Source organism: Crocodylus siamensis, chromosome 8, assembly GCF_052110815.1.
Source record: "Crocodylus siamensis isolate JL-2025a chromosome 8, ASM5211081v1, whole genome shotgun sequence".
NCBI lineage: Eukaryota > Metazoa > Chordata > Crocodylia > Crocodylidae > Crocodylus > Crocodylus siamensis.
In genome coordinates, this window is record NC_143402.1 from 79,061,029 (window position 1) to 79,079,392 (window position 18,364).

General features: G+C 64.6%; 2 protein-coding genes across 4 annotated transcripts; one reads left to right on the forward strand and one right to left on the reverse strand.

Moving 5' to 3' along the window:
- Positions 1-2,967: 2,967 nt before the first annotated feature.
- Positions 2,968-7,172, forward strand: CBX8 (chromobox 8). 2 transcript variants are annotated; one of them, XM_090059649.1, is made up of 5 exons: positions 2,968-3,126; positions 3,403-3,446; positions 3,573-3,638; positions 3,707-3,797; positions 3,998-7,172. In XM_090059649.1, exons 1-5 carry the CDS (start codon positions 3,058-3,060, stop codon positions 4,850-4,852), a joined length of 1,125 nt encoding a protein of 374 aa, XP_089915775.1. In that variant the 5' UTR covers positions 2,968-3,057; the 3' UTR covers positions 4,853-7,172. The 2 variants fall into 2 exon arrangements, with proteins under 2 accessions (XP_089915775.1, XP_089915774.1); XM_090059648.1 differs by having other exon boundaries at positions 2,969-3,126; positions 3,731-3,797.
- Positions 7,173-7,918: 746 nt separating this feature from the next.
- Positions 7,919-15,314, reverse strand: CBX2 (chromobox 2). 2 transcript variants are annotated; one of them, XM_090059614.1, is made up of 5 exons: positions 15,140-15,313; positions 15,022-15,065; positions 14,807-14,872; positions 13,311-13,380; positions 7,919-12,904 (listed from the first exon to the last, which is right to left on the reverse strand). In XM_090059614.1, exons 1-5 carry the CDS (start codon positions 15,209-15,211, stop codon positions 11,588-11,590), a joined length of 1,569 nt encoding a protein of 522 aa, XP_089915740.1. In that variant the 5' UTR covers positions 15,212-15,313; the 3' UTR covers positions 7,919-11,587. The 2 variants fall into 2 exon arrangements, with proteins under 2 accessions (XP_089915740.1, XP_089915741.1); XM_090059615.1 differs by lacking the exon at positions 14,807-14,872 and having other exon boundaries at positions 15,140-15,314.
- Positions 15,315-18,364: the final 3,050 nt, after the last annotated feature.

Here is an 18,364-nt window from a genome sequence, read left to right on the forward strand (position 1 = left end):
GCCCCCCGCGGCTCGGAGCGGCCGGAGCGCGGCGCGGCAGCCGCCCGGGCCCCGGGAGCTGCCATTTCCGGGAGCACGGTGCCACCTATGGAAGGCACCTGGAATTAGTCGGGAGCCGGCTCCGCCGCCGACACAATGCGCGTGCCCCGCGGGCCGGCCCCGCACCCCGCCGAGCCCGCACGGGCCGCGCCGCGGCGCCTCTCGGCGCGCCGGCCCGCAGCTCCGCTCCCCGGCGGCGGGGAAACGCTGCCCCGCACAGCCGGCTCCCGCGGCAAGTGGCCGCGGGGCAAGTGGGCGCGCCTCGGCCCCCGGGCACCACCCTTGCGCCGGCCCGGCCGCCGGGGCCCGAGCGAGGCGCGGGTCGGGGCCGGGCCCGGGGGCGTGGGCCGAGCCGGAGCGGACGGCAGAGCGCCGGGATCGGGGCCGCCAACGAATTGGCGCCGAGAGGCGGGAGCAGCGTGGCCACCGCGCGTGGGCGGCGGCCCGCCCCACGCGTGTCCCCGCCGCCCCGCGCCGCGCCCGGCCGCGGAGGCAACGATGGAGCCGCCCCACGGCCCGGGTCTCTCGGGGCGACCCGGCTCCCGCGCGCGCGGGCCACGGGCCCCGGCAGGAGAAGGGAACGATTCCCGCGGCCGCGGGGCTGGGAGCGGCAGCGGGTTGCCGGCCGCGGGACCCCCGCGGCAACGCGGCTGCAGCGGCGTGGGTAGCCGCGGGATCCACGCGTGGGACGGTGCCCCGCGGGGAGCGCTCCCCTCCGCTGCGCCCAGGGTGCGGCCCGGCCGGGCTCGGCCCCTTCCAGCTTCTTCCCCGCGGGACACGGGGCTCCGGGGACGTGGCGCCGCTCTCGGCGGCGCCCCACGCGTGCCCGGCTCGCGCGGCGCGGCGGCCCCGGGGAGGCGGCGGGGGCATCCCGCCGGGGCCTGATTTCGATGTAAACAAAACCCAGCCGAGACACGAGCTTCTCGCGCCGGGCCCCCGCTGCGTGGGGCCGGCGCCGCCCGCGCCCCTCCGCCGCGCCGGCCGGGGCAGCCGCGGGCGCGGGGTCGCTCGGGGCGCGGGGCCGCAGGGCTCGTCGCCGGCGGCCCCTGCACCCGGCGGCTGCGGGCCGCTCCCGCCACGCGTGGGAAAGGCTCAGCCCGGCCGGCGGGGCGGGGCGGGGGCCCCATCCCGCGCCGGCAGGGCCCACGCGGCGGGCGCTGTCCCGTGGTGCGGGGCACGTGGCGGGCGGGGCTCGCTGCCCGGCCGCCGGGGCAAGGCTCGGCTCGGGCGCTGCCGGTGCGGGACGGGAACGATTCCGCGCGGGACGAGCGGCGGGGGCGCGGCTGCTTGCACCACTGCCTGCCCCCGCAGCGCGCCGGGGCCCGCGCCCGCGCCCACCAGCGCCGAGGAGCGGCTCCGCTGCCGCGCGGGCTCCGCGCCCCGCTCCCGGGGCTGCCGCGGGGCGCGGCGGGGCCGGGCACAAACGAAAACGGCGGGGCGGGCCGCCCGGCCGCGCCGGCCGCCCGCGGGCCCGGGCCAAGCCGTGCGACTCCCGCAGCTGCTCCGCGCCCGCGGGCGCCAGGCAGGAACTGGCGCGGGAGCGAGGCGAGGCGGTGTCCGCTCGCCCCCGCGGGACAGCCCGGCCCCGGCGCGTTGCGCGGAACCTGCGCACGGGGCCGCGATCCTGAGCCCGGTCTCGGGCCCGGGCCCCCAGCTCCGGTCCCCGTGCCGCCTGCACGACCCCGCTCCCGGCCCCGGCCCCGGCCCCGACTCCTCTTCTGCCGTCCCCGCGTGGGGCCGGAGGTCGCCGCCAGCCACCGGCCTCGCAGCCAGCCGCGTGGAAAGTGGCGCCCCGCTGGCGCGGGGGAGGCGGGGGCCGCGGCGGGCCCGCGCCCGCAGCCATCCCCGCACCGGCAGCCGGGCGGAGAGCGGGCGGCGCTCGGGGACCGGCCCAGCCCCGGCCCGCTGCGGGGGAGCCCGGCCGCAGGGGGGATTCGTTTCTCCCCCGCGACACGGGGGTGAAAGGCACCGACCCCACCCCGCGCGGGGCCACGCGTGCAACTGGGCTGTGGCCCGGGGCGCCCCGCAGCGCGCCGTGTCCGCCTCAACGTGCAGACTCCGCGGAGCGCACACGCGGCCCGCCCCACGCGTGAACGGGCCCCGGGAGGGAGCCCACGCGGCGGGGCGAGAGGCTGAGGAGCGGGGCCCCGCACCGGCCCCGGGCTTCTGCTAACGAATTCCGGGAGGGGCCCCGGCGCCGGGCGCGTCGCGCGTGGGCTCGGCCTGTGGGCCGCGCGGGTAGCGCCTGGTCCACGCCGCCTCCGCCGACAGCGGCTCTGCCCGGGGAGACGGGCGGCCACGGCCCGGGCGCACGTCGCGCGCGGCCCCCCCTCGGCCGTGGGCAGCCCCTGGCAGCGGTGCCAGCGCCCAGCCGTGCCGGGCATGCCCCGTGCCCCCGCGGCGGCGCTCCGGTGTCAGAGGGACCCGACATCAAGCAGCCCCGCGCGGGGCCCCACGCCCACGCCGGCGCGGCGCGGCGCGGCGCGGCGCAGGTGCCGGGCGGAGAGCAGCCCCGGCTCGGGGCGGCCGCCGCGGTCAGCCCGGCTCCCCCGGCACGCGGCTCCCCGGTCTCCGGCGGGCGAGGCGCGGGCGGGCTGCGGGCGAGGGAGGAGGAGCGGGGCCCGGCTGCAGGCGCCGCCTCGGGCTCACTCGGGCCTCGCCCGCCCACGCAGGACCCGCGGGCCGGGCGGCGGGAGCCCTCCCGCCGCGCGCGCCCGCACCTGGCCCCGCGGCGCAGCGGCCCGCCCCCCGCAGCAGCGCCCGCCCCGCCCCGCCCCGCCGCGCCGCGCCCCGCCCCCCGCCTGCTTGGGACGCGGAGCACGTCGCGGGAGGCGGGGGCTGCGCGGGGGACGCGGGGGGGCGCGGCCGGGCCAATGCGGTGCGGGCGGAATATTCCACCCGGCTCCGGCAGCAACAAGTGCGGGGGGGTGCGGGGGGAAGGGCTGACGTCAGCGGGCGGAGTATTATGGTCTGGGCTGCGCTGGCTGCCGCTGCTGTGCCGCCCGCGGCCGAGTAAACATGGAGCTGTCGGCCGTCGGGGAGCGCGTCTTCGCGGCCGAGGCGCTGCTCAAGCGTCGCATCCGCAAAGTAGGTGCCCCCGGGCGGGCGCGGGCCCCGGCGCGCCGTGCGGGAGCCCCCGGCGCCGGCCCGGCCCGGCCCGGCTGCCCCCGCTCCCCCGCGCGCAGCCCCCGGCCGGCGGGGCTCGGCCGCGGGCGGGTCCGGGGCGCGCGGGGAGCCGCTCGCAGGCGTCTTTGACACGCGCTGGCGAGGGCAGGCAGCGGTGTGGCATGCGTGTGGCGCGCGCGGCTTTGTTGCACGCCTCCTGCCTGGATTCACACCCCGCGCCTGTTTCTCCCTCTGCAGGGGCGCATGGAGTATCTGGTGAAATGGAAGGGCTGGTCTCAGAAGTAAGTAGGTGCTGCCGCGCAGGCCGGAGGGCTGGATGGTGGTCCTGCCTTTCGCCTTGCAAGAGCGAGGGAAGTGGGGCCCGGGTCTTGATTCCTGCCCCTTTCTCTTCGCTCTGCCCCTGCTAGGTACAGCACCTGGGAGCCCGAGGAGAACATCCTGGACGCCCGGCTGCTCGCAGCCTTTGAGGAAAGGTACGAGCCCCTTGCTTGCCGCGCCTCGGCACGTAGCTCTGTGTCTCGTGGCCCCGCTGAACCAAAGCTCTGTTTATTTCTGACACCTCTAGGGAGCGAGAAATGGAGCTCTACGGGCCCAAAAAGCGAGGCCCCAAACCCAAAACCTTCTTGCTGAAGGTAAGGAGGCGGGAGCCCCGCGTGCGTGTGCCGGTGCTGCTTGGCTGGGGTGTGGGGAGGGCTGCATGAAAAGGCAGCGTGGTAATAGCAGGGTCCCGCTCCAGCTCGGGCATGGGCAGCCGCTCGTCTTGCAAGTTGTAATTAGGGAGCAGCCGGATGGTGGGATGGGAAAGTCACCGGTTGATTTATTTTCTTTGCAGGCCCAGGCAAAAGCAAAAGCCAAAACCTACGAATTTCGCAGCGACTCTGCCAGGGGGATCCGGGTGCCGTATCCTGGCCGGTCCCCCCAGGAGCTGGCCTCCACCTCCCGGGCTAGGGAAGGACTGAGAAACATAGGCCTGCCGCCCCAGAGCACAAGCACCAGCACCAGCACCGGTACCAGTACCAGCACCCCCAAGATGGAGTGCATCCGGGACCGGGTGGTTAGAGTAGAAGAGAAACCCGGGGAGACCCCGAAAAAGAGAGGCCCGAAGCCGAGGAAAGAGCTTTACCCGGTAGAGAGCCTGGACCCCACCAAGCGGAAATCCGGGGAGCCAGGGGACAAGGTGGGAGACTACCTCAAAGCCAGGAAAATGGAGGAGGCCGTTCCCGGGGCAGCCAAGTTTGGGTCAGGACACAGCGTGATCCAGCTAGCCAGGAGGCAGGAGCCCGAGCTGTCCGGCGCCATGGCCAGCCCCGGCCGAGCCGAGGTCGGGGTGAAGCTTGGAGCCTCCGAGACGTACGCTCCCCGGGTCGCCAAGCACAGGGCAGACTTTCTGGACCCCAAGGGGCAAGGCGGGCTGGACCCCGGCGGGCCAAAGATCCTGCACGGCTCGGCCAACCCGAGCTCCGTGGGCAGCTTGTACCGAGACAGTGTGGGGGCCCAGGCTGGCCGGCCGTCCCTCATCGCGAGGATCCCCGTGGCCAGAATTCTGGGGGACCCCGAAGAGGAGACCTGGAGCCCTTCGCTCAACAACCTGGAGAAGGTGGTGGTGACGGATGTGACCTCGAACTTTTTAACCGTCACGATAAAGGAGAGCAGTACGGACCAAGGATTCTTTAAGGAAAAGCGATGACTCTTCCCCGGCTTGTTCCAGGAAGACTGAAAGTTTGGGCAAAGCTGTGGTGGCTTTTTTCCTTTTCTTTTTTCCACTCCCCACCCCCCGAACGTCCTCAATTCATTAACTCATTTTCTCTCTCCCTCTCTCTCCTTTTTTTTTTTTTTTCCTTCCAGTTTTGTTTTGTTGGAAAAATTATCTCTAGAGTTATATTTTCTATTAGATGTAAATATGTTATTTAAGAAGAAATACCTATATATATATATATATATAAATATATAAATATCTATCTATATATATATATTTCAACTCTAAGTTGTTTTATTTAAATGGAGATGAACAGTGGTTGCTCAGTTGCTCTTAGAAAGGACAATAAAACTGAGGACTCATGAGTTCTTGCCTGTCTTGCAGGAGACAGTGTATATAATGAATGATGTTCATAGCTAATTATGTTTTTGGAGTTGTTTTTTGTTTTTAATTATGTGGGTTTCCGTTTTCCCATACGATGCTATGGATGGTGAATGGGGAAATGGGCCCAGTGCCCTGATTCCTGGATTGTGATATAAGGTGTTGCTTGTACAATCAAGTGTGCTGTATCCAGAACTGTCGCCCTAGGCAGTTGAAGTAAGCACTTGAACTTTCAGTATTGTTGGGTTTTTTTTGTTTGTTTGTTTGTTTGTTTCGTTTTTCCTATGAAAAAAAAAAGTCAGGAAAAAAAAGCAGAAGTCCATTAAAACGCTGAAAAAGTTGTTCTAGCAAACACATATTAACTTGAATGACCTTTTCTTGCAAACGAAGAGGAGGTGCGTGTGTTGGATGCCTGAAAGGAGTGATACTGAAATGCACTTTAATAGAATTGTCATAGAAGTGATCGGAGACAGAACTGAGCTGAGAATCTGTTTTCATTTCGTCTGGTTGCTTGATACTTTCCCCCACCCACTTTAAAAAAAAAAAAAAAAAAAAAAAAGCAAAAAAAAGGCTGTTTACATTCCTGAAATGCCAGAAAAGTTTGGGAGGAGAGCGTGTCACTGCCCATATTTAGATGCTCCTACTGGGATAGAAAGTGGGTTTTTTCCAGGCCGCAGCTCCCTCTGGGCTGCCGGAAGACCCCGCAGCAGAGGTGTGTCAGGGACGTGTCTGTCTGACGAGTCCCAGAGTCAGCTTGCAGGTCCGGAGAAAATATTTCCCCCTCCCTTCTGCCACTTGCAGCAGGACGGAGGAGCCGGTTTTTGCTGCGTACCCTGCTAGCGTGCGGCACCTCTTTGGCAGGCGCTCGGGCCTTGCTGGCGTGGGCCTTTGTCATGGCGTAGGCAGGAGCGTGCTGCGGGGTTTGCGGTCTGAGCGAGACGCCCCGGCTTCCTTCTGCGGGGGCAGGCCGGGGGCCTTCTGCTGGCTTGCCGCAAGTCTGCCCCGGCGGGGGTGCTGCTTTTCCGTTCCTCGCGGGGCGAGTTGGGCTGCCGCAGAGCGGGGGCCCGGTGTTGATGGAAGCGTCTCGGTTGGTTTTAAAGCACAAACGTGTCCGGCAGCCCCAGGGCCAGGGCAGGAGAGGGGCCTTCCCCATCTCCCCTGGTAGGCCCGGGGAAGCCCTGAAGCGCTTTCCAGGTGAGGGGCTGCACAGAGACAAAAGCACAGGGGCACAGTGGGAAGCGGGGGGCGCAGAGCGACCAGCCGGGGTCTTTTTTCCTCTTGCCTCCTCCGCCCTCTGCCCCTTCCGGCAGCTGGGGCCTTTTCCCCTCCTCGGAGAAAACGAACTGGAGGACTCTGGTTTTGTCTGTACAGAGGGACCCGCTCAGGCGGTTTGGGTTTGTTTGGGGTTTTCTTTTTCTTTCCTTTGAAAACATTCTATTTTGTATAATCGAGATTTTTAAAGAAAACTGTGTTTGTACAAAGAAGTGAAGTGCGCCGCCTGCTGCGTGGCTGCCACGCCGGCACAGGACATGTATGTTGCCACATGTATGCTAACGAGGCATGTTGCTGCCCTTCGTCCCACCGCCACTGCCCCAGTTCAGCAGATGGGAAACGCAGCAGCTCTCGGTGGGGCTCGAGCGGTCTCCGGCGCCAGGGGCGAGGGGACTCCGGCCGCTGTGGCTATAGATGAGTGTGTCTAGATGCGCACGGCGCGGTGCCTAGACATGCATGTGGGTGTATATGTGTGTATGTACATATCTGCATATCTATGGATGTGTGTGAGTTATTTAATTCTTAAGACTTGTAAAGAAAGAACGAACGAACTCGGCTAATCTCAGTCTCAGAAGTGAAGCTTCAGTCCGTGTCACCCGTGAATGTCTATACGATACCTGCTTTTTATGTGAGTTTAAATATATACTTTGTAAATAGACCCGGGTCTGTGTGCTCTCTGTTGCCCCGCGGGCCGGCCAGCCGGGGTAGGGTGGGGGGCGGGGGGAGGCTCGGCCGCTCGGGTTCCCCCGGGCCCCAGCACTGGGCTCAGCCCAGCGGCCCCTCTCGCTGGGAGCACGTGGCAGTGCCCCACTGCCACGCGGGGCGGGAGCCGGTGCGCCCCGTCGGAGCCCGGGGTCCTGCCCCGTTGGGGTGCATGGCGGGCCAGGCGCTGCCTCCCTCCCCGCGCAGAGCTGCGTGGCCCGGGCCGGTGGCGCCCGTGTCCCGCCATTGCTGCGCGTTGCCCGGGGCGAGCTCCAGGACACGGCCTGGCTCTGCCCCGTGCCCCCGGACCTCGTGCACCGGCCCCGTCGAAGGTGCAGACGCAGTCGTACTGGCTGCGTGTGGGGGGGTGCTTTTTAATGAGAACAGCAGGAAACCAGCGGGGCCTCAGTCCCATTACACGAGCAGCTTTGCACCCCCCCATCCTGGACGGGGTCCTTCTCTCCCCGCTAACACCTCATGAGAGAAGCCACCCCGGCCCCTGCCCCAAACGTCCAGGGCCGGCTACAAAATCTCCCTCCAAACGTACTCAATGTCGAGGGCGGAGGAGCGAAGCGGCCCGGTGGGCGAGGAGGCGCAGTGCGCCAGGTGAGCTACCCTCTCGCCGTCCGACACCCCGAGCAGCTCGACGTGCAACGAGACACTCGACCTCAGAGCAGCACGTTCTTGCAAACAAAAAAAGGGTGACTTTGAATACTAATTTTATTTATTGGTAAACACGGTTAGCACCAGCTAGGAACTTGAGTCCACAAAAAAAGATTAAATTAAATTAAATTCTCAGCTTTGCCTTGGAGAGGCCAACTGCCAAGTCAAACTCTCTCCCGTGGGCACGGGGAGCTGGTAGGTTTAATACCGGGGGGGAGGGGAGGGCAGACTGAGGTGATGGGCAGAAGGCGTTCCCGATTATCACTTTCACAGTTGCTATAACTTTGGGATTGAAAGAGCTGGTGAAGAGAAAGGCACAATGTTCGAGTTGGCAGAGCAGGCTCTGGCACTAGAGGAGCACGCGGCGTGCTGGGGCGGGGGCAGCCCCCCTTTGTACTGAGTCAGGACCCCCGGGAAGCCCGCCGACGGGAGGGGGGACCCTGCCAGCGCTCGGTCAGAGCTAAAGCAGGTGAAAACGGGGCAGGCTGCAGCCCATCACGCCAGCCTGCCCGCTCCTCTGCTCAGTCGGTCGTCGTTAGACGTGCCAGTCCCCAGCCTTCGCCGAGCGCTTCAGAGTTCAAACCCCGCTGGGGCCCTCTTCCTCCGCAGGCATCCGGGCGCCAAGCTCGGGAAGGTGGGGGCAGCTGCGCGAAGGCTGGCGTGCTCTCCCGCCACCGCCAACTTCACCTAGGCACAAAACAGTCGTCAGTGACCGGCGGCACGGGCGAGGTGGAGTAGGAGAGGTCCAAAGGCACATTGTAGGTTAGTTTGGATTTGCAAAGGCCAAGTAGTCAATATTTGGTGTGTGGGGAAAACAGCCAGGCACTGCCCCGTGACAGCCCACATCCCCCCGTTCGCTGCAGCAGGACAGGGCCTCCTGCCGTCCTCGCGGCCTGGGCTTCAGGACACCGCTGGTGAAGGCCACAGGCAGGGAGCTCAGATGCTACAAGCCAGGTCTTTTCCCTTGAACGTCTCAGAGCAGGAGTTCATTTGGCCGAGTTTAAAGGATGAGGTCAACAGACGACAACTTTTTGGCACCGTGGAGATCCAAGGCAACTTGGTCCTTACCAGCCACCCAGGTGGACAAAACTCTCGCCTGAGCCACGTGGCCCCACGCGTCACTGAGCACCGCGGTCCCCTAATGCAGCCAGCTACAGCAGCTACGAGCCCTAGGTTAGCAGGGGACCCGAAGCAACTCCCTCGGCTCTCAGGGTTGAAGGATGGAGCAGCAGCTTTGCAAGGGAGCTGCGAGCAAGGCCTCTGGCATCAAGAAGAGTCACTGAGTAACGAAGGGGCAGAGGGAAGTCCCAGCTATCCGCGGGGAACCGTCCAAGAGCAGCAGCATTCCTACAAGGCTTCGTGGAGGTTGTCAGCTCAAACTGGGCCCGCAGCTGAGGATTTGCAAAAGAAAAACCTTAGAGGGAAGTTTGCAGATTCGACCAGGAAGCACTTCTGTAGCCAAGGAATCTTCCCTCATGATGTCTGGAGCTCAGACGTGGCAGCACCACAAACCAAAGAACGAAGCACCGTGAAGACGCGGGTCAGTCAGAAACCTTGCCGACTTATTGCCCCAGCTGAGAGCACAGCAGTACGGCCAGGCAGCCCCAGGCCCAGGGCATGGGGCAGACCAGCCCAGCCAATTCTGGCTCGGGGATGATGGGGTCAGGAATGCAACAATATATGCCGCATGCAACCACGCATCCTGCGGCCCCCGAGACGAGGGATGCAGGGTCCAGGGCGCTGCGAGCAGATGGCGTTTCGTTACTGCCCGCGCGCACCAAGCAGCCGGTGCTCCATGCACCGGGGCAGCGACCTGGCAAGCGAAGCTCAGGTGCAGAAGCTGGGCTGGGCCCTCAGTCTGTCTAGCCACGAATATTTATGGGGCTGTCTTGGAGTCCACCAGCAGCCCCAGCGGTTCTCCGGACTGCCTCAACCACCCATCCAGGAGGAGCTCAGCCCTACAGACAAGGCCAGAGGCTAGTGAACACAGGATGCAGGAAGCCCCTCTCTCACAGCTCTTCAGAGGCTGTTCCTGTGGCACTGCTGCTGGGAGGATGGGACCTGCTCTTTTCACATCCCCGTGACTTTTGGTGTGACCCCAAGAGGTTCTCGGTGTCCTCCCCACACAGTCAGTGGCAGTGGAGGGCACTCGGCACCACTGCAGCAGCACTGAGCTTTCCGCGTCCTGCCTCCAAAGAGCCCCCCAGAGCCTACCACACACAGGTGCTCAGCCTCAAATATCGATGCACCGTGCTTTGCTGCTGTCAGCGGTGTTTAGCTGCTCAGCGGCACCACGGCTTTTGAGTCCTCACTATCGTCTCCCCTGAACTGACGTCCGCGTCAAGGACGGCAGCAAGTCGCGTCGCCAAGCTGTCTGGCACCTGCCAGCTTCTGGCTTAGAGGAGTTGCGGCAGGGGTCTCCAAGCAGCGGGTGGTCTCCAGCCCGGGGCAGCCCTGAAGGCGTACGCACACGAACCATGCTAAACCCCGTCAGCTGCGTTTGCAGGCGCTAGGTCACGTCATGCACGTTCTTCACAGCATGCTTGGTGCAGGCACCTGGAGAAACTCCACCTGCACAGGAGCCTGCAGAAGGTGAGGCAGAGCGCGAGTGACACCAGGACAAGGAGAAGGCCTTGCTTCCAGGTAAGTTCCCAGGCCTGGACTTTTCTTCTACTCGCATCCAGATTCACAGCAAGCAAGCAAAAGCAATGCAGCAGCTCACGCTGCATCCAGCCGCTACCGAGCGAGGCCCTGCCGCGAGCCGGCGCTGCATGCCTGCGGCACCCCCCGTCGGAGACGCGGCGCTGACTGCCAGTCTCCGCTGCTTGGAAAGAGGTACCCCCTGAGGTCTGGTCGTGCCCGCGGCAACAAGTGCAGTCTGGCAGGCTCCCCCAGACTGAGACATGTAAACAGCATTTCCACCTCATCGGGAAACCACCCCCAGAGGCTGCTAACAGAAGCAGCGGTCGTCTCGCACTCCTCCCGGACACGACACAGCCCAGGAGCTTCATGCACCCTGAAAGACCCCCACGTGCCCGGACAACCCCCTCAGCTGCGTGCCGAGTGCTGGGGAAGTGGCCCGCACGGCTTGGACCGACTCGGACCATCCCGGGAGCGGAGGGCTAGGTTTGGCGCGATGCCTAGAGGAAAAGGGAATTCCCTCTGCGACGGGGAGCTGCCACATGGCACGGCCCTGCCCCCAGCTGTCCAGACAGCTGCGTGCTTTGTGTTCTGCCATTTCAAGCTGCAGAGCAGAGAAATCCAAGTACAGTGAAACCTGGCTCAGCAGCCACTTGCTGGCCAGTCCCCTTCAGTAGCAGGCCAGCCTCTGTCCCCAGAGAATAGCCACTTCCATTGTGGGGCCACCTGCTACGAAAGCTGGAAAGCAAAATAGGGGCATCGCTCCCCCTCGGTGGCTGTTAACAGGTTTCACTGTACCCTGCTCCTCGTCCCGAGTCGCTGCTGGTTCCAGGGAGTCTGCGCAGATGCAGGGACCGCGAACCAAGAGCAACCCCGGCTGGGAATGGCAGGACACTTCGCTGCAGGCTGGGAGGTGCAGCTCAGCCAGCTGTTTATAGGGGCGGGGGCTGCTTTCTGCCTCCCCGAACCCCCCTGCCATTCACTTAAGGAAAGAGAAACCTGATGGACAGGGAGGCCTGGCCGGCGGGGGAGCGCGGGGACCCGCTCCCCTGCGCCCCGCTCGCGGGCTCAGTATTGCCGGAGATTGAAGAACCCCACGCTGGTGGGAGACTCCTTGACTGTCACCGTGATCAGGTTGGCCGTCACGTCTGTGACGAAGACATGCTCGATCAGGCTGCGCGTGGGTTTCCAGTCCTGGCTGGTCTGGATGGAGACCGACATGTTCTGGCCCACGCTGGGGAACGAGGCTGAATCCCGGTCCGAATCGGAGCTGGTCTCTTCCCCCGTGCTCGCTTCGGAGAGCGCCGAGGGCTTGCGGCTCTCCGTCCCGGCCTGCCCCTCCTGCGTGCGCGGCGGGCTGCTTTTGGTGGAGTCTCTGTCCCCGGCGCCTGCTCGGGGCACGTGCTTCTCGCTTTTGCAGCTGTCCGTGGCGGGCGGCAGTCCGGCGCTGGCCCCGCCGCCCTTCGCGGCCGCGCTGCTCGCGGTCCCGGCCCCGCCGGCGCTCTTGGTCTGAGCTCCGCAGCTGTGACGAGGGAGGCTGCTGCCGCCAGCCGCGTTCTGCCTATTTTTGATGCTCTGCAAGTTTAAAGCCTGAAGGTTCAGCTCCTGGCTGCCGGGGCCAGGCGAGCCAGCCGGGGCCTTGCTGCCATTGTGCAGGCCCTGAGAGCCCCCAGCGCATCCCGCCTTCTGATCCCCCCCGGCGGGCGCCTTGGCGGCTTTGGCTCCCTGCGCGGTCAGCCCCGGCTCCCCCGCTCCCTTCTGGTGCCTCATTTTCAAGTCCAGCCCTAGGCTGCTCCTGCCGGCGGCCTGCGCCTTGAGCGCCAGCCTCCCCGCCGGCGCGCCCTCGGCAGAGGCCTGGTTCTGGGCCATCCTGTTCATGTAGTGGACAATGGAGCTCTGCCAGCTGATCCCGCGGCCGGGGCTCCCCGAGGAGCCCTTCGTCGTCCCGGGAAGGGTCTCTGCCGCCGGGCCTCCGGCACCGAGCCCGGCGAGCGCCCCGTGGGGCTCTTTCATGTGCGCCTTGAGCGCAGCGAGACCCGAGGCCTGGGCACTGTGCTGAGGCTGCGGTTTGCCCAGCGGCTTAGCGCCACCACCCACCTCCTTCCGGGAGGGTTTCAGCACCTTTGCCAGGTTCACCGTCCTCCTGGCGGCTTTCTGCTCCGGCGGGAGAGGCTTCCGGCCACGCTTCTTCCTGGCGGGGTCCTTGGCTTCGGGCTTGGCCACTAGGATCTGAGCTTTCTTCTGTGGCACCGGGTGGCTCTCTCTGCCCCGAAGGCCCCTCTTGGCCTCCAAGTCGCTCTCATCGTCCTCATCGGAGGAAGAGGAGGAGGAGGAGGTCGAGGAAGAGGAGCTACTTGACTTGGTTTTCGGAGGCACCTCTGGTTCCTTGACAAAACAAAGAGGGGACAAGGGGAAGAGCAGCGTGAGACACGAGGCCCGGGCCCGACTCGCTCCCGGTTAGGTTCTTCAGCAGCCCGGGGCCCCCACAAATCCCAGTGCGGCCCCCTCCCAGAAGCGCCACGGCACACGGACACCTCCACGCGCCCACGGCACTCAAGCTCCGCATTGCACTCGCGCGTTCCCTCCCGCCAGCGCCAGCTAGCACGCCCCAGGATTGCTCCCCTGCCCAGCTCAGCCGTGCAGCCCCGCTGCCTTCTGCTCCCGCCGCACCCCGCTCCCCCGCCACCACGTCGCAAGCCCTCGTCACGGGACAGGAGCGTGCGGAGCAAGCGCAGCTGTCGCAAGCTGCCGCCATCCTCGCCTGCCGGCCCCCGCCCAGCCAGGGACTCACCACGTGCTTCCTGGGCCTGCCCCTGGGCCGCTTGCCCCTTTTCCGATTCTGCACCTCCTTCTCGTGCTCCCTGCAAGCACAATTGAGGACCATGCGGGGAAAGTCGGACACTCCTCACCTGACCCGGCTCCTCCCTTCCCCCTGCCTCGTTCCAGCAGAGCGGGGGCGCAAGCACCGGTTGTGCGCGAACGACCCCCTATCTATACCGACCTGGAGCATCTTTCCTGGAAAGCACCAAGCCTCTCGGTGTCTCTCTGCCCCAGGATTTTTGCTGGGGAGCTGTGAACGCCCCTGCTGTTGTTGTATGCGAGCAGCCGGGGGAGGAAAGGGGGATTTGTCTCTGGGCCGTCTGGGTTAGCGGGTGGGAGCCGCACCGTGCACTCTCTCACCCACGCAATACGCAGCGCATCTACCCCAAAGCAACAGATGCTGGTTACTGGAATAGCAACTCTTACTGCAGACGGTGCGGGAGGTTTTAGAGCAGCCGATCTGGCAGCAGCAGCCCGGTTCTGCACGGCCACGCCAGCGCCGAGCTGGCGCAGGAAAGGCACCTCCTGCCCCCGGGGCAGGCGCGCTGGTTCGGCAGCCCCCGGGCGCTGCAGCGCAACGGGCCGAGGCCTCGGGGGCAGTGCGGAGGAGGGATTGCGGGAGAGGAGGGGAAGGGGGTGCGAGGACAGGCGCTGGAGCAAAGATGGCTGACCGCCCGCCGGGGGCTGCGAGGTGCCGGAGCGCACCGGGGCGAGCGAGCCCGAGCAAACTATTTTGGTAGCAGCGCGAGGAAAGTCCTGGTTGCCTCGGTGACCTCCGGCAGCAGAAACCTGGGCAGGTCAGCGCCGAGCTACACCAGCCGCTTTGTCCGCGCTGAATCGGCGGCTTTTTCAATTCAGCCGGAGCTTTTGTACTTCGTCGTGCGTGTTGGAAAAGGGTAAATGGAAGTGTCCAATTAGCCTCCTGCAAGCCATTCATTATTTATATACCTCTATAGGCGCTCTGCCCCTTCTTTCCAAATTAAGCAGCATTAACCTCTTTACAGTTTCTCCAGAGGGAAGAAAAAACAGTGGGTGTTTGTGGATTCAACACATCCCTCCGCCGGGCTCGCTGCACTTCTCCCGCGTCTTTTGTTGTGCTTGGGAGAAGGTGACCCAAACCGGAGCAGCGCGAGGTGGAAGAGGATTACACGGCAAGCGCCTGAATGGCATTACCAGATTCCCTTCTCCTTCGTTACCGCTTAATACCCAATTAAACCTCCCGCCGCTCCGGGGAAGGACTCGATCCTTTTCTTCCGCACAGGGAATCGGAAACCAGTTTTAATTAAGCCCAATCGCAAAGTCCTAATGTTTTCCATCACGGCGCAGGCAAAGCGCTCGCCCGCCTCGCACAAGGCGCGCTGGCCCCGCGGGGGCTCGCCCGCGAGACGAGGCCCGGCCCGCGCGGAGTGGGTGCCTGCGATCCCCCGCGTGCCAGCCCCCGCCCGCCCCCGGCCCCGGGTGGCTCACTTCTTCTGGAAGGCGAGGAGCAGGCGGGGGTCGAGGATGTTCTCTTCGGGTTCCCAGCTGTTGTGCCTGCAAGGGGACAGGGAGCCTGGGCGCGGGAAGGGGGGGGGGCGGCCGGCGTCGGCGCGGGGGCACAACGCGGGGCCGGGGCCGGGGCCGGGCCGGGCCGGGCCGCGCCGGACAAAGCGCCGGGCCGCGCCGCGCCGCGCCGCACTCACTTGGAGGACCAGCCGCGCCACTTCACCAGGTACTCCAGCTTGCCCTGCGGGGAGAGAAGCGCCTTAGCGGGCGGCGCGGGGCCGGCGCGGGGGGCGCGGGGGCGCGGGCGCGGCCCACCTTGCGCAGCCGCTTGCTGAGGATGCACTCGGCCGCGAAGACCTGCTCGCCCACGCTGCTCAGCTCCTCCATGGCGCGGCCGGCCCGGCCCCGGCCCCGGCCCCGGCCCCGGCCCCGCGAGCCGCCCGCGCCGCACACAATGGCCCGGGCGCGGGGCTCCCCAAATTCCCGGGCAGCCAATGGGCAGCGGGGGGCGGGGCCTGCGGGGAGGCATTGTCCGGGCGCGGCCCGCCCCTTCCTGCCGGGGGGGCCGGGGCCGGGGCGGCGCGGCGTGTCCTCGCTGCGCGCGGCGCGGCCCCCGGCCCCCTCGTAGCCGGCCCAGCACGTGTGCAAGGCTGGGGCAGGCGCGCTTCAGCACGGGTGCGGGCCCCTGCGGGGCCGCGAGGCGCCCCGTTCGCGGAGCGGGCCTGGGCGCTGCGGAGCCGGGGGGGCCTGCGCGTCGAGGCTGCTGCCGGCCTGCCTCCGGGGTTATGGATGGCATGAAGCGAGCTTGACTGGAGTCTTTATTAAGGATGACGATAGCTGATAACCTCCGGTTCGGGTCTCGGGGACGACTGCAGTGCAAGTCCCTCGCTGCAGCAATGCGCCGCGCGGCGCGGCCGCGTTCTGGGGTGACGCGACACGCGGCATCTGGAGGCGCGCTCAGCTCTGCTGGCGTAAATCCAGAATAACTCCATTTAGCTGGGACCGGCATCTGGTCCATCCTCTGTGAAAATCCATGACATGTCCATGCACTTCATTCGGGGCCCCAAACTGCAAACGCGGGGTCAGTTCCTGCGTGTCTGTAAAGCGCCACGAAGGCTCGTGGCACCGTGGCATTGCACCACGGGAGAGGATTATTAATAATAGCGTGGTGCGCTCGGCCTTGCAGCAGCTTTAGGGACCTCTCTCGGTGCTGCCGGTGTCAGCGAAGCTCGCCGGGGCTGATCCGGGCTAGAGGAGATCACGCTTGCATCCTGCGTGGGGGGTTCTGCCCCCGCCGGAGAGCAGTGCCGCCTCCACCAGGCTACTCCGCATGTAGGAAGTCGTCCTGGAGCACAACCCTGCTTCCTGAGCTGGGAACCCGATCGCGTCGGAGCCGGAGCGCTTGGAGAATCCCTGAAAGCAGGAAGCCGAAAGCCGTCGTCTCGTTAGGGGGAGGCGGCGGGCTGGCAGGTTTTGAAGTGCTCAGCCCACATAACCGTAACAAGCCTGAGACAATGGGCGTCTTGTCTGCTCTTATCGCCTTGTACTGTTTGCTTTTTACAACTTGCTGCATTCCCAAGGCTGCGCCGGCTCACGCTGGCAGTTGGAAGCACTTGGGTCGGGTCTCTCGGGCCAAGTCCGAGAGGTCCCGAAACCTAACGCTGTCAGGTGCTTTCTCCTTCCCCTGACTTAATTTCTGTAAAGTTGCCTTCCTCCTGGGCAGCACTTTGCAGTGCCCAGAGCAGGAGGGATCGTAGCTCCATGCTGCTCCGACGCAGTGCTCGCAGCTACGTTGGCTCGAGGGACAGGCCGCTGCGCACACTCAGCAGCGAGGAATGCGCACGCTGGAGCAGCCTCCGTTTGGGTGCCAGCAACGTGAACGATCACGTCTGGGAATAGGCATCGGCTCCTGCAGGCCCGCTTGGGCCCTTTCCCTGGAACGAGGCATTTCCACCGTAGTTCCTGAGTGCTTACAAAGAGGAGCAACAGCCTGTTTGCTCTTCCTCTCCAGGCGGTAGGAAGAATAGTTGGGCTGGTGCTGACGGCTGGCTGCTCTGCCTTGGCGAATGCATTGCTGGAGGAAAGCAAAGGCCAAGGGCTCTGCAGATGTCTGGGGGGAGCCGGGGCATTCGCACTTCCAGGCCAGCCTGGCCGGAGGGGATGACTTGCCAGTGGTGACCCATCCTCTGCCTTGTCCCTCCGGACCCAACCGAGCCCTTTCTCTTGCGGCAAGAACGTATTTCTATAGCGCCAGAGTGTTTGTGGCCTTCCCGTCGCACTCTGCCGGGGTTTTGTACCCATCTCAAGCGGGGAGAAATGCGAACGGGAGGGCTGAGGTCTGGCCGCCGGGCTGCAGGAACTGTCCTGTGGCCCGGTGGCCCTCGCACCCGCACCTGGACGAGTCCTTTTGGCGCTAGTCTGCGCCGGTGGGACCGGGCGCTCGCTTCGTTCAGAAGCCAAAATCCCAGTGAGTGGAGAGGGAGCATCTATTTGATCAATTATCTACTTTATCATCTATTCATCTATTTTACATCCCCGCTTTAGAGGAAGTGGGCGCTTTGTCTAAAGAGGGAATGGGAAGGCCGTCTCTTGTGCCGGCGGTGTCTGGAGAGCACGTGCCGTTCCTAGCCGAAGTCCTTGAAGCACGCTGGGGTTGTCAACCAGCTCTCAATGCCATCGTAAGTTTTACATTATTTGGTGCTTTCCTTAAGGTTCCCGCGTCCTGCAGCTCTGTGGGTTTCCCAAAACGGGACTTCCTGGCTTTTGTGGCTCCAAAGAAAGCCTTGAAAATGTGGTCTCGCAATTCTCAAATGAAACAACAAACCTCCAAACCAGAAGCGGTTGGAAAGAAACCCATATTTCTTGTTGTTTCTTAAGACCTTGTGAGGTTTTTTTTTGGGTGCGACTTGTGGCTTTTAGGTGCTTGGGGTTGGCAGTACTAGAGTGTGGGGTCTTACCTCTCGGCCCTCTCAAGGGGTTAGGGTGTTTAATGAGAAACCCAAATACTTGCCCCATGTAATTAAGCGTCTAGGGTTCAAAACAAGGTCTTTTCGAAGGTTTAGAGAAGCCAAAGTTGACCTGCAAGCAGTGCCTCCCCTGCAGCTCGCTGGAAGACCAAGGCAAGGTGTATGGAGGATGGGTTCAAAGACACTGTCATGGGGAACGGGTGGCTTTACAAATGAATAGGGAGAAACGTGGAAGGGGAGAAAATCCTGGTGCCGCTGGCCGGGGCTACGTGGAGTTTGCACCTGACGGACCTGGACGGGCTGCTGATACCACTGCCTTGGGCTGCGCCAGGCAGGGGCTAGGGGCGGTAGCGGCCTCCCCGGTGCTGCCAAACCCCAGCTGCTGGCAGATGCGGCCTGTCCCCGCGCAGCTGTGACACGGGGGCTGTGTTTTGTGAGATGTGGTTAATGCCTGGACTGGCACGTTTAAGTGACAGTGAAGCCAATAAACTCAGCAGTTGCTGGGACGAGCTCTGGCATTTAAAACAATGAGTTTCAGCCTTCTTCACTAATCTGGTGGGACCTCATTTTAAAG